General features: G+C 36.4%; 1 protein-coding gene across 1 annotated transcript in view; it reads left to right on the forward strand.

Annotated features, from left to right (window-relative positions):
• Window positions 1–3,295: 3,295 nt before the first annotated feature.
• Window positions 3,296–15,825, forward strand: part of LOC112396900 (neuroligin-1-like) — a 218,990-nt gene continuing 206,460 nt past the window's right edge. The window contains exon 1 of the mRNA XM_024740857.1: window positions 3,296–3,788. Within this exon, the coding sequence (XP_024596625.1) occupies window positions 3,296–3,788 (493 nt within the window). The remainder of the gene's footprint in view (window positions 3,789–15,825) is intronic.

Below are 15,825 nucleotides of genomic sequence, written 5' to 3' on the forward strand. Positions count from 1 at the left end.
GGGCTTTTTGGGGTTACTCATTATTTTAACATGATCTTGCGTAAACACATATAGATACCCAATCACTGCATTCAATGTAAAGTAAAAAAAGGTAAAAAAGCAAACAAAATCTAAAGTGCCGGTAAGAACAAGGTAGACCATTTAAATTTCTGTTTCTATGAAATTGTCAGAGTATTTACCTCCATTCTGTCTTCTGAAGGAACGTAAAACACTTTTACAATTCAATTTTAAATGCACTAGGATCAGTTTTTTAAAAAGTGTTAATTGTGAAGTGAGAGACTGTATCATGTGTAATGATCAAGGGGATGGCCTTTAAATTAGATGCCAGTGGGCTCCTGGATCTGCTGTTGTTTAGCTGAGAGACCTGGGCCAAGACACTTAACCTCTAAGTCTCAGTTCCTTGTAAGTAAAAAGGAGATAACTGTTGAAGCTAGTTTTTAGAGTTGTTGTAAATGAGATGTAAATGCCTAAAAACTAAGGGTTTGGCATATACTGTACTAATGAAGCACCAATAAATAGGAAAAAAAAAAACCCTGCCAACAAATTTGAGAGTCTTTATATTTAGGCATATATATACACGTATATATGTAAATTTTCAGTTATTTAAACAAGCCATATTTTTACATTAAACTTGGGCAACTGTTATTATTATAACAGTGACCTCTGAAAAATATTTGGGGTCGATACTGTAATTATACAGGTAAGCCCATGTATAATGGGATATTTATGTAACCTTAAAAGCTAACCATTAGAATTTGAAAATTTACCATGGAATGCAGAATTCTCATCCCCCACAGTTTGTGTTAAAGTAGCACATTAAAGTGGGAAACAGCAGCCCTTTTATTTTTAACACAGTTAAGGATTTGTGAGTACAAAAATGAGCGTTATTTTGTTAGTAACCAAACAAGTACTTTTTTTAATTTTAAAATTTTATTTTATTTATTTTTTATACAGCACGTTCTTATTAGTCATCTGTTTTATACATATTAGTGTATATATGTCAATTCCAATCTCCCAATTGATCCCACCACCACCACCCCACCCCACTTTACCCCCTTGGTGTCCATATGCGAATCAAGTACTTTTTATTCTGGGTGAGATACCAAGTATGTAAAGAAGAATTTTTAGAAATCACTCTATTTGAAAATTAAGCTGAATAAAATATGGTGATGGAAATTTTTAAGTCCTCACCACAGGTTCTCTATTTTAGGTGTCAAAATGCTGCTCTTTAACACCGAAAGGTGAGTAGGAAAGACTGAGTCATGCTGTGGCCCACCACGATTCTGTGCAAGAATGAGCATTAGGTACTCTTAACAGAAGTGGGTTTGTGTAGCTAAATCTTCAATACATGCTAGAGTTCTGGCACAGAAATGGGATGGGTCTAAGCCTGTCTTTTGTATGTGAATGTGCTTTCACAACAAAGGTATGAGCATTAACACAGACAAGTATTCTTGAAGAAAGGCATTTATCTTCTTATTGCCATCTGTGATGAATTGTTCAGAGCTAAAGGAACACCAGGCTTGAACCAAATCTCCTGCTGCCCTATATAGTTTTTGCAATCTCCTTTTCAATAATATAAAGTCAGGACAGCCTCACTGCCAGACCAGCACTTCTTCAGGAATCTTCCCCATAATATGACAGGATAGAACCATCTATAATACAAATCAACACTGTTTTTTTCAAACTAAGCACTTTAAAACATTGCTTGAACAAGAAAAGACAAATTTGTCCAGTTGTGTGCTACTTTGCAGTTAACGCAAGATTACACGGTGAATTGCATTGCACTGAATGTTACATTTTATTCTGATGCATCCTAAGTTGGACTGGGTAAAGAGTGTTAGATGTTTGATTAATGTTAGTACGCAACGCTATGATTAGGTATGGTTGCTCTTTGAAACTGCCGCACTCTTCTTTTTGTATTGTTCCTTTGATCTTTAACAGGTAGTGAGAACATTTGTAATTTAAAATATATTGACTGACTCAGAAGTTAATTTTCCTGTTGCAGATTTACTGATATCTAAAATATATAGCTAGCTAGATGGTAAAACAAAAAAGTCTGCAAAAAATGATGCCAACTTCTGTCTCTTTTTCAAGTTGTGTCTAAAGGCATTTTGTCTTTTAAATTCTTGAATCTTAATTTAAGGTGAATGACCTTATAAGGTAGTTGCACTTAAATGATCATAGTTGAGCTCATATTGGTTTTCTTCTTCTAGCATAATCTTTGTTTTTTCTATATAGCACAGGATTGGGGAACCATCCTTTTATTTGTTTGTTTGTTTAATATATATAGTCATTCTTAAAAAGGTTGTTTATATTCCACTAATTCCCTACCTATATATATATATATTTTTTTTTTTTTTTTTTTTTGCGTTACGCGGGCCTCTCACTGTTGTGGCCTCTCCCGTTGCGGAGCACAGGCTCCGGACGCGCAGGCTCAGCGGCCATGGCTCACGTGGGCCCAACCGCTCCGTGGCATGTGGGATCCTTCCGTACCGGGGCACGAACCCGTGTCCCCTGCATTGGCAGGCAGACTCTCAACCACTGCGCCACCAGGGAAGCCCCCTACCAATATTTTTAAAAAGTTTTTCTGCTACTGAATTCTAATTTTTAGTATGTTTGGTGATTAATACTGTGGTCCCTTGAAGTGATTGAAGACTTTCAATAAAGGGAAAACTTCACACATAACCTTCAGTATTTTAAGAAAACTATACTGTGAAATGCTCCTGAAACTGTATATTTTAACAAGGCCTGCTTTCTATTAAGTGTGTATAAAGCCAGGAGGCAAGTTTCTCAATATTCTAATTATCGGTGATTTCATCTGTCATCTCACATCAAACCATAATTTTCCTATGTTAGTATTTAACTCACCTGAGTCCAGCCACTATAAAAGTATTTCTGTAGCTTGTAAAACATCTAGTTATCACTCTGTCTATTTTAGCTTGTTTGTACTAATGATTTATTTTCATTTTCTCTAGGATATAGACCTGCAGCTAACTGGATTTGATTTATAAGAGGGAAATGTACAGTCAATGGCCACTCTCACTATGTTGCTACCATGGAAAACAGAATGGTCAATAGGATATGGTCTGATAAATAGCGATGATTGAAGATGCTACTTCAATACATGTGAAATCAATGGGAGATACTGGCTGCATGAAGAGCTTTCTGAGCTTTTCTTGACAAGCTCGCCTTTGAGAAATCTGAGGTGTATTCTACCGTTATACGGTTTTTCTCAAGTGGATACAAACACCTTTGCCTCACTGCAACCAGACAACTACACAACTGATGTGGGACCATGGCACTGCCCAGATGCATGTGGCCAGCTTATGTTTGGAGAGCAGTAATGGCATGCTTGGTACACAGGGGATTGGGGGCCTCATTGACTCTTTGTATGTTGGGCTGTTGGCTTCAGGCTGCTCACGTGCTCTCACAAAAATTGGATGATGGAGACCCACTGGTGACTACCAACTTCGGCAAGATAAGAGGGATTAAGAAAGAACTCAATAATGAAATTTTGGGTCCGGTTATTCAGTTTCTTGGCATTCCATATGCAGCCCCGCCAACAGGAGAACATCGTTTTCAGCCTCCAGAACCACCATCTCCTTGGTCAGATATCAGGAATGCTACTCAGTTTGCTCCTGTGTGTCCCCAGAATATCATTGATGGCAGATTGCCAGAAGTCATGCTTCCTGTGTGGTTTACTAATAACTTGGATGTGGTTTCATCATACGTACAAGACCAGAGTGAAGATTGCCTGTATTTAAATATATACGTCCCAACTGAGGATGGTGAGTTTACTACAGGAAAAACAGGGAGATATATTTATATTTTTCTATTCTAACAATATTAATTCATGTGTACTGGTAGCATGCATGGCTTTTCCTGTTGGCATGTAGATATATTTTACATGTGCGCATGCAGCTCTTTTTGTTTATGTGTGTTGGCGTTCTTATTTTTTTCCTGTGCCTACTCATTTTCTTTCCTCTGCAGCACGCATATTTAGGTAGAAATGGGTTCCTAATTTCCATTTCCTACCGAATGACTTCTGAGAAGATGCATCAACATTTCTCCATTGCATGTGCAGGCTCACCGAATTGGGGATCTTTCGCACTCAGTAAATGCAGGAGCGTGTTAAGTTAGATAGTGGTGTTGCATGTTCCGGCGGTCTGTGATGGAGCGCCATGTTATTTTCTAGTCTTCTATTCATTTTTCAGTAAAAAGAATATCCAAGGAATGTGCCAGAAAACCCGGCAAGAAAATATGTAGAAAAGGAGGTATGTATAAAAGTGAAAATAAAAAATGGGGGAAACAGCTTGAAGAGGAAGAACAAGATATTCTCCCTAAGGATGATTTGCTGATGCTGGGAAGTGAATGGTTAGGCGATATTTGGAATTTATTGAAGGCTGTCAAAGAATAGAAAGATGGTTGAGGAGAGCTGTAGCTGAGTAGATGACATTGACAAAGCTCATTGGTGGTGCCCTGTGTGCTGGCGCTGGTGGCATGGACAGGAGTTGAATCTCTGCTTTGAGTTTGTGTATAGAGAAAAAGATACTTAGGTTATTACAGTGCCTGCAGGGAACCCAAAGATGCTGCCTTCCCAGCTGTTCAGCTTTGATCTCTGAACCCTTTTCTACAGATAATAGAATCCTGTTTCTCTTAAAATTGATCAGTTCAGTCACAAACCTAGTTTTTTGTTTGTTTATCCTTAGTTCCTTCTGAACACCCTATGAACTTTCTCATGTAAGGGTAAATTTTCCATAACTGTTGGGCAATTACCATTATTAAGTAATGGTATTTTTTCCCAGACAGTCTTTCTGTTTTCAGTCACTCTTCCAGAAAAAAATGAGATTTTGCAGCTTTTTATACTAAATATTTACAGTCTTAAAATTGCTTTAACATTTTTATATTTATGTTAAACAATTTAAAACATAGGGAAGAACATGATTCAGAAGCTACAATTAAATCAACCTTCAAAGCATCCTCTAGCCAGATTGAGCAAATGTAGACACTGACAGCTGCAAGCTTGCATCTGAATGTAGCTTGTCCACACTCCATTTTTATAGAACATCTAGTAAATCACTCATAGGAGAGTATGATTTTCTCTGGCAGTAAATTATCTGTGTTATTTTGACCTTATTATAACTTTGTAGAATTTTCAATCTTCATACAGAAATCATATTAATATTCCAGTTCTGTACATTCTCTCTCTCTCTGTGCATTTCTAATCTCCTGGCTGGACCAAGTCAGATTTCATTACAACATTCTTGTGGGGTGGGGAACGTCTAAACTGTTTTTTTTTCACTGGGATCGCATTATGTGGAAGAAGCTTCATATCACCAAATCCTCAATTGCAGATCAGAAGTATTTACATTAAATTGAATTTTGTTTTGCTTTTGTTCTTATTTCTTTGGTCAGACTGATAGAATGGAATTTAACCTTTATTTTATTATTAATGTCATGATTTGGGTTAAAAGAATAGTATACTTAAGAAGGTGGATATGGAGGCAACAAAGATGTTTTAGATAACTAAAAAAGTCTCTTGTTTTTTCCCAAATGAGAATAACTGCAGTAATTTATATGCTTTCAACTAATGTACAGTACTGCAGTGGTTATTATTATGCAGCTTATCAAGCATGTGTAATTAGCTAAGTGACTTTTGCCTCCTATCACAAAGGTGTTGATTCACAAAGTCATAAATAAAGATGCCATTGAAGAATGCATAAATATAGCATAATACATAAAAATATGTACAATTAAAAATTGATAAGGACATCAAAAGGTAAGCTAGTAAGTGAGAAAGTGACCTTCTCATACAACTTCAGAAAGAAATGGATTCATTTAAAAATTCTTTTTCATGGTTCTTTCGATGGTTGGTTCCATCTGCTTTATGAGAGAGTTGGCAAAGAAGTATGTAGGCTGTGCTATTTACTTTGGCAAACTTTGAACTACTTTATAATTAGCCTGAGGACAAGATCTATAGATACCTACATCAGTCTGTGGTTTATAGTCCAAATCTACTGTGCTTTCATATTAAGAATTCTAAAACATTTGTTCACTTTGGTATTTAATATATTATTATAACTAAGTTATGCTGTTTATTAGCTCTTTGTATATTATCCTAACATCGAAATAACAAATAATTTAAATGTAATTTTCTATATACATAGTTTTTTAAAAAAATAAACAAAATCAAAGTTTAGAGCTTGACTTTTAGCAGAGGAATAGAACATTTTCCCCCAAACTTTCAGCTTTTTTTTCCTTCGCTATCGTGCAGGGTCTATTCACTTCAGGAAATCATATTTTCCTGGTTCAAAAAATATTAGTTATTTCATATTTATGCATATGCTAATATATATACTGCATATGGACTTTGAGTTCTTCAACAGAATTGTGGAAGTTTAGGAAGTATAGAAATAGTTGTGTTGCATTTTATCTAGGTGCTAATAAAATTCTGGCTTATTATTTATCTCTTTTTTTTTAATTGTGTATGGTCATCTGCAGAGGCAGATGGACCACCACCCTTGTGCCAATCTGTGTATGCAGTATTCATTCAAATCTATTTCTTAATTGCCTATTATATGCACTATCAGTAATGAATGAAACAAAGATCTCTCTTCCCATAGAACTTATGTTCAAGTAAGTTTACAAAGAACAAAGCATTTTCTGCACTTTAATCTGTATGAAAGGAAGAACATCTTCTCCTTCCTCCAAAAGATGCTTTGCTGTAATTTTTAAACAGAGCTTTTATACTATTTTTCCTGTACAATTGAAGAAAAAAACATATTTGTACCAATAGGCTGCCTCTCATTTACAAAAGGTCCCAGTTGCACTTTTTAATCCATCTTTTTAAATTTCCCATGATAGTTTTAGCCATACATTAACTACTCTTGTAGATATTTCTTCAGGGCTTTATCCTTGAAAAACTGAAAGAAAGGATGAGTGCTTAAAATGAGATAACTGTCAGCACTTGGCCAAATAGGCAGGCAACATGTGATAGAAACTGGAATTTGGATGTAGAGACTGACATAATTTATCACCAAACTTTATGAAGAAAGTATATGACTGTCCTTCATTTTACAAATTTGAAAGAAGGTTTTCAGAGTTAAGCATTCTGACCCAGTTTCTACTGCTAGTAAGTGGGTGGAGTCAGGTTTGGCCCTAGTTCTTGCTTATATTAGATGCATTTCCATTATGTTAAATTACATCCTGTAGATGATTTCTACAGCAGAGGCTTGTATGTCTCCACCCCTTTACCCTCCTTTTCTTCCTGCTTGCTTTTGCACATTCAAATATATTGTGAATTCTTTTTATTCTATCAGTTGACTCTATTTTAGATGGGTTTAATGCTCACCTTATTGAATTGGGTCAAGCCAATGTTAGCAATTGATTTCCAGAAAACATGCTTAGTACCCATTTTAGTGAATACTTTTAAATAGTACACGTTTTCTCACTGTCCAGACAAAGATCCCAGCGTATTCCTCCTGGCTGCTATCAGGAGTAGCTTTAATTTGCTTATGTTTCATTTTGCTTCTCTAGTTCACTCTTTTATGAGAGTCGCCAACAAACCGTAAAGTGGTCAAATATTAGGCAGTAAACATGAGAAGAGGAACAAGAGACCCAGAGAATCCACAGCAAATTGATTGGCTTACGGATACCCTAGAGTTGTTTAGCTTTGTATTTCTCCAGTACTTTGACTATAATTTGCATAGCTCGTGTGAGACGAATACAGAATTAATTTTCATTTCTGCATAAGTTAACTCACTTTTTTCACTTACCCCAATTTTATTGTATAGAAAATTACAATCTCTGTAGATGGCTGTGGTACAGTTCTTGACTCCTTGAGAATTTTATTCCTGATTTTCATAAGTATTTAACTTTTACACACTCTGCTTAGTAGTCTTTACCTGAGATAATATTGAATTCATTCAAGAGCCTTTTCCATAAATTTAGGGTTTATTTGGTGATTTGTTGAACATAGAGACTGATTTTTTTTCCTAATTAGATATGTATAAAAATGACTGCTAAAAAAAAAAAAATGACTGCTATCACTGTCAGTGTGTTTAGGATTTTAAAAGGGGATTATATTCCAGAATGCTCTTCCTTCATGCTTATACATTTCTATCTAATTTATTATTCACTTAACAAATGTTTATTGAGTCCTTACTCTGTGATTAGATTACTGCTCTAAGCCCCTGAGATACATCAGTGAAAAAAAAAAACAGTTAAAAAATCCTTGCCCTTCTGGAACTTATATGCTAGTGTGTGGAGACACATTGTAGACAATAAACACAATAAACAACTAAATTTAGAGGGTATAAGAAGATGAGAAATAAAGAGTATGGAGGCTTGGGTGTGCTGGTGTGGAGGGTGAAGGTAATTTTAAATAAGTTAGCCAGTATTGTCTTCTTTTGGACAAAGCCATGAAGGAAACAAAATGAGTATCTGAGGAAAGAACATGACAAACAGCAAGCACAAAGGCATTAAGATGAGATTCTGCCTTGTGTATTTAAGGAACAACTAGGGGTATGGTAAATCTAGAAAGAGTAGAGAGAGCGCGGCATTGAGATTCACAATGATCTGACTTTATTTTAAAGAGATCATTCCGACTGACTTATTTGGACAAGATGTCAGCCTGGTCCAGGCTCAGACCAGAGGAGTAACAATGGAAGTCATAGTCTTGATATATTACAAACATCACATTTCTTGCTCATTTGGTTATGGGTTGTAAAAGAAAATGAGCAGTCAGAGAAGATTCCTAGATTTTGGTCTGAATGTCTAGAAAAATAGATTTGCCATCAATTAAGACAGAAAAAAGGAATGTAGAATAGTGTAGGAGGAGGCACAGTAGAAGAATGATGTTTAGCTTGGACATGTTAAATCTGAGGTGACTCTTAGACATCCAAGTGTAGACATCAAGGAACCAGTTTGGCATTCAGGAGAGAGGTATAAATGGAGATATATATTTGGGAGTCATTGTGATATAGAAGGTAGAGTTTTAAAGTCATGAGGCTGAGTGAGAATAAAAGGAATTGAATGAAAATAGAGTAAAGAGATGACACCAAAGATTAATCCAGGGACATTCCAACATTAAGAGGTCTGGAAGAAGAGAAGGAAGGACTATGGAGACTGAGAAAGTGTTACATGTGGGATGGGAGGTAAACCAATATATTTTTGTTGTCCTAGAAGCTAAGTAAAGAAAATGCATCAAAATAGACAAGAGTGATCAACTCTACCAAATGAACTCTTGTGGGGTGGTGTGGGTCTGACACACTGGAGTGGGTCGAAGAGAGAATGGTGGAAGATTTGGAATCACTAAGCATAAATGATTATTTTAAGGAGTTTTGCTGTAAGAAGGAGCAGAAAAAATGGAAGTGTAAGGACAATAGAGGTTGTTTTGTTGCTATAGGTTAAGATGGAAGAAATAGAGAAATGTTTGTATGATTAAGTTTGACATAAATACACTACCATGTGTAAAATAGATAGCTAGTGGGAAGCGGCCGCATAGCACACTGAGATCAGCTTGGTGCTTTGTTACCACCTGGAGGGGTGGGATAGGGAGGGTGGGAGGGAGACGCAAGAGGGAAGGGATATGGGGATATATGTATACATATAGCTGATTCACTTCATTGTACAGCAGAAACTAACACAACATTGTAAAGCAATTTTATTATAATAAAAGAAATTTTAAAAAAGAGAAATGTTTGTATATAGTAGGAAGGGAACAATTAAAAATATAGAGGAAAGATGATAGACTTCTAGAATAATATCTTTAGAGAAAGTTGGGATCTAGTATACAATTGGAGGTTTCAGATTAAAAAGAGCATTAGTAGATAATTTAAATTAACATGTAGTTAGGCAGAATACATGAGTATGAGTACATGGGTAGAAGTAGTAATATGATTCTATTCTCATCTGATTGTTCCTATTTTAATTGTTCAGTGTGCAACGTTAAGGGAAGTGGAGATAGAATTAGCACTGGTGAGCTCTTAATATGTTCTAGACATTTAGCCTTATTCATTTATTTAATATCACAACAATCCTATGAGATTTTTATTCCCACTTTACAAAATGCAGAAATGGAGGACCAAAGAGGTTAAGTATCCTGCCCAAATATACATAATTTGTTAGTGGCCAACTGTATTTTCTTTAAGGAGATGATTTTAGAACAGAGGGAATAAAAGCAAAACAATACAGCAGCAGCAATAACAATTCTGTTTATGTGGGATCCCAGATCAAATAGAAAATTTGGTGGCCAATTTGCTAGTAGAAAAATCACTACATACTGAAATAATTAAAACGTCTGGTTTATTTGGGGTCTGAAGATAAATGGGAAATCAGATTAAACCAGAGATTTGGCTTCATATTTCGATTAGTATCCTTGGACAGATGCGGTTAAGTCTTCTAAAAGCTAAACAGTTTAAGTTGGAACTCTGAAATGAAGCAGCTCTAAAAGGGTTGTAAAGTTTTAAAAGAACAACATCAATTGTTGCATTGTCTACTGATAGGCAGAGAGAGTCTCCTGAAGCTGATGATTAAAAGACTGTTATAGGTGTCCAACTCATTTTTTCCAGAGAATAAATACTTTTTTTCTTGTAGAAATTGGGATTGAAGTTGAAAACATATGACATGCCACCAGCAAAAAGAGCTATGTCACAGAATAAATCCTCTGTAGAAAATGCTTTCCTTTCTACTATCCAGTGTAATGATACGTGTTTTAAAGTGTTGTTTTCACATATAGAACATACTACTAGCTTCATGATTATGATGTAATCTTTGCTTTAATTAACTTCTACATTACTTTCTTTTACAGATTTTGTTGATGATCTTTTGTCCTCTCATATTTCTCCCCCTCTTCTTCTTCCATGGAGGTACATGCTATGGAGGTACATGCTAAAGTAGTTTAGGAAATGACCAACTTCAAAAATCACACCAGTACATATATTTGCTAGTAACAATCACATAATCTCATTCTGGATTTGATCACCTTAAGCTCTGGACTAGATGTGGAAGCATAATTTCTAATCATAAATCTTCACATAGTCCTTTGTAAGTGGACAGAATACTTTATGTAATACTCCCTATATTAGATTCCTAGGGCTGCTGTAACGAATTGCCACAAACTGTGTTGCTTTAAACACCAGAGATTTATTCTCTCACAGTTCTGGAGCTGAGAAGCCCCAAATCAAGGAGTTGGCAGTTTTGGTTACTTCTGGAGGCTCTAAAGGAGAATCTTCCTGCCTCTTTTTGTAGCTTCTGCTGGTTTCCAAAAGTCATTGGCATTCTTTGGCTTGTAGTTGTATTGCTTCTGTTGTCATGTGGCTTTCTTCCCTGGGTGTCTCCCAGTGTCTCTGTGTCTTCACATGGCCTTCTGATAAGAATACCAGTCATAAGATTTATGACCCTTCCCAATCCAGTATGACTTCATCTTAATTACATTTGCTAAGGCCCTATTTCCAAATAAGGTCATTTCTTTGCTAGGGTTGCTGTACAAAGTGTCACAAACTGCGTGACTTACACAGCAGAAAATTTTGGCCTCACAGTTTTAAAGGCTGGAAGTCTGAGATCAAGACACTGGCATGGTTGGTTCTTTCTGAGGGCTGTGTAGAAGATTCTGTTGTAGGTCTCTCTGGCTTGTAGGTGGCTATCTTCTCCCTGTATCTCTTCACAGGGCATTCTCCCTTTTTCTATTGAGGCATGATTGACATGTAACATTATATTAGTTTCAGGGGCACAGCATTTTGATATGATATTTGTATATATTGTAAAACAATCACCACAATAAGTCTCGTTAACAGCCATCCCTATACATTTTTTTCTTATGATGAGAACTTTTAAGATTTAGCAACTTTCAGATATGCAGTACAGTATTATTAGCTATAGTCACCATGCCGTACCTTACATCCCCATGACTTATTTATTTTATAGCTGGAAGTTTGTACCTTTGACCCCCCCCTTCACCCATTTTAACCACCCCTCACCCCCAGCCTCTGTTCTATCTATGAGCTTGCTTTTTTGTTTGTTTGTTTGTTTGATTTTTAAATTCCACATTTATAAGTAAGATCATACAGTATTTGTCTTTCACTGACTTATTTCCCTTAGCATAATGCCCTCAAAGCCCATCCATGTTGTCTCAGATGGCAAGGTTTCATTTTTTTATGGCTTAATAGTATTCTATTATGTGTTCTTTATCCATTTATCTATCAGTGGACACTTAGGTTGTTTCCATATCTTGACTATTGTAAGTGATGCTGCAATGAACATGTGGGTACATCTTTTCGAGTTAGTGTTTGCATTTTCTTCAGATAAATACCCAGAAGTGGAATTGCTGAGTCATATGGTAGTTCTATTTTTAATTTTTTGAGGAACCTCCACATTATTGTCCATAGTGACTGTGCCAGTTTACATTCCCAACAGCAATGCACAGCAGTTTCCTTTTCCCGACATCCTTGCCAACGATTATTATTAGTTGTCTTTTTGATAATTACCATTCTTATAGGTGGTATCTTATTGTAGTTTTGATTTGTATTTTCCTGATGATTAGCGATGTTGAGCATCTTCTTACATACTCATTGGCCATTCGCATGTCTTCTTTGGGAAAATGTCTGTCAGATCCTCGGACTGTTGTTTAATTGGATTTTTGTGTTTTTTTGCTTTTGAATTGTTAAATTACCACTTTTTATAAGGACACCAGTCATATTGAGTTAGGGCCCACCCTAATGACCTCCTTTTAACTAATTATATCTGTAAGACCCTATTTCTAAATAAGGTCACATTCTGAGATACTCAGGGTTAGGACTTCACTATATGAATTTTGGGGTAACACAATTTAACCTGTAAAGTCACATTCTGAGGTTCTAGCTGGATATGAGTTGTTGAGGGATACCAAGCACTCTTCCATTTTTTTCATTCAAACTGAATCCCCGGAAAGATCTCAAAACAGTGTTATAATTATACCCATTCTATAGTTGAAGAATTATTGCTTGTTGGGGTTAAATAACTTACCCAAGGTCACATGGCTGCTAGTTAGGAATGCTGGGGCTCTTTTCAAATCAAAACTCAAATTTCACTTGATATCCAGTCCTTCTAATAGACACAGATTCTCTCTCCTCTACTGAGAAGTTCCTTTAATTTGTTTTTAAGCATTTTTCTATCAAGATAGTGTACTATGCATTAATCTAGATACTTTTAAATATCTAAGTGTTTGACTTTGTGTAGACAAAATGATTCAGACTTTTAAAAAATTTTCCCTGAATTTTAAACATTTTATCCAGATGGTTGCTTACATGCAAACACTGTTTTAGTTAAGATTAAGATCTTACCAATTTAAAGCTGTAGTAGCATTGATTTTCAATACTGTTTCATTTGTCATATTTAGGAAATTGGACCAAGTTCTTTTTAAAATAATTTTTAATTGAAGAGCTATTTCTTTGTTCACTTTAATCCTATTCATCTGGTATCTATGTAATGATAGCATTAGAGCAATTTAATTATAGCCCATAATTTTCATTAAAGTATGTGAAATGTTGCAAAAATTAGTTTTCAACAATGACAAAAAGAAATCTTAATAAAAGGCTAGGGTCTTTGCAACCATTATTATAATTTTCAAAAGTAGAAAAACTGATTAATCAATAATAGTCTTAATATTCTGTTCCTTGTTTCAGGACTGAAGGAAGAAGTTTTCACTCTCCCCTTCATCCCTTTCCTTTGAGGCAAAGACTTTTGCCACTGTGACGTCAAAAAGGAAATGACATATTGTCTCCTAGTTAGGAGGATGATACAAAAATACCTTCCCTCTCTTCTTTTTGGCTCACATTCTGTTCTTCCAAAAACGGTTCAGGGCTCCTCTTCTAGAACCTTCTTTTCCAAGTTCTCCAAGTGGAAGGAGGAAGAGAGAGGATAGAGGGATAAGTGTGCACAGCACAGGGATGACACAAGGACAAATGTAACACTTCCAAGTAGATATGAAGCATTTGTAAATATTGCTGCTGCCAGGAAAGGAAGAGGGAGGCCTGGGTAGAATTATTAAGAACATTTATGCTCCTTCTGATTTGGATTCCTAGGCCTCTCAGGAACAGATATGTCCCCATGAAGCGGGTCTGTGGAAAGGGGAATGCCTCTGGCTAGTGATCACTCTCCATTCCTGCTAAGTTCTCATTCACCATCTTCTTCAAGCTCACCATCGTTCCAGGTAGTGAGAGGTCAGGCCTCAGTTTGCAGCTCTAAGCTTTGGCCAGAAAGAATTGATATGTCCCTTTGGCACAGTAATTTACAAGCCAGGCAGTTCTGAGGATTCTGAGCGCCAGCGCCTCTCCTGACCCACACCCAAGTCCCCACCATCACCCAGTGCCATGCCCTCACACATCCACACCACCAGCACAACTTGGCTTTCATTCCTTACACATATAGGGAGAGACTACCTACCGTGTCAAGATTTCCTAAAAAAAAAGAAAAAAGGAGGGGCGGGATTCTGTTGTTTAAAAAAAATTGGAAGTCATTTATTTAGGGGATTAACTTTATTTCAATGAGAACTGAAATATCTATAAATTTGGATTTGGAAGAGGAATATTTTCTGTGATGACCATTTAAAATATTTTGTATTTCAATTTACTCTGAAAGACCAGGGATGAGATTTTTTTCCTGTTTTTATTTTATGAAGATCTTTGGTCAGCTGTGCAGTTTAGCAAAGGGCTTTTTGAGGGAAACACACATACACGCCCGCACACACACACGCACACACACACACACACACACACATAAAATGTAGAATGTTTACTGGGGCCTCATATTGCCATTAGTGGACTCTTTGACTATCCAAGCCGTGCTTTTCCCTATCTATATCTATCTATCATCTATCTATGTATCTATCCATGTATCCATCTATCTATGTATCTATCTATCTGTATATCTATATATTTATGTATTATTCTTTTGGTGTTGATGTTGCTTTGCTCTGTTTTGTGTTCTGCATCCAGAAAGCGCTGCTTCAGATTTCCTACATGACTGTTTCTTCTCTCTGCCTGAGCCCACTGTGGACAAAGCACTCATGTCCAGAACTGCTGGAGGCTCAGTTGAGCATGACATATTCTTTGCTCTCAGGGAGCTTAACCTGCAGTGACAGCCAACAGGACATTTTTGTTAGTGACCATGTCAATATGACCAAGCAAATGTAAGCCTGATCTGTATTGAAATCTCAAAACAAAATGAGGGAATGGCTGTTTCTGTGAGAAAAAAAAAAGGTAATGATGCTGATATTTGGCACTGTGTTCCCTATAATAAAACATTTAATTAAATCTTTAAATGTGTTTGGAGAACAAAATATGCACATCAGGCATAACCAAAACTATAATTATATCAGTCCTGTTGCCTGAGCCCACCTTTGTTGCTCTGCCAAGAAGCAATGGTTTAAAACTTTCTATCCATCTGTTTAAAAAAAAAAAGCAAAAAAACAGTCTATGCTGTACCTCTGTAAATCTCTGTAAACCTTGGGAATGCTTTGGCTACTGATACAACAGCTGCCAAGTTACTGGGCTGCAGGCTGTCTCGTCTAGAGGTAGGTTGTGAGCTGCTGCTCTGTGGTTCGTTCCACACTTTTGTTGAGCATCTACTCTATGCAGGGCCCTGTGGTGGGCCCTGGAGATACAGAGATAAAAAGGGCATTAAGGAGCTGTCCTCAAAGCATTCCCTGTCTTGTGTGGGTAGCAGATACAGAAAGAGAAAACAACAAGGTAGTAAGAGCCCTGAGGAAGGGAAGCAAGGACCATTATGGGAACACATAGGAGAGGTGTCTGTGGTTTAGAGATGTCTTGTGGTAGAAAGTTGTCCCCT

This window comes from Neophocaena asiaeorientalis, unplaced genomic scaffold (genome assembly GCF_003031525.2).
Source record: "Neophocaena asiaeorientalis asiaeorientalis breed wild unplaced genomic scaffold, Neophocaena_asiaeorientalis_V1.1 scaffold365, whole genome shotgun sequence".
Classification (NCBI taxonomy): domain Eukaryota; kingdom Metazoa; phylum Chordata; class Mammalia; order Artiodactyla; family Phocoenidae; genus Neophocaena; species Neophocaena asiaeorientalis.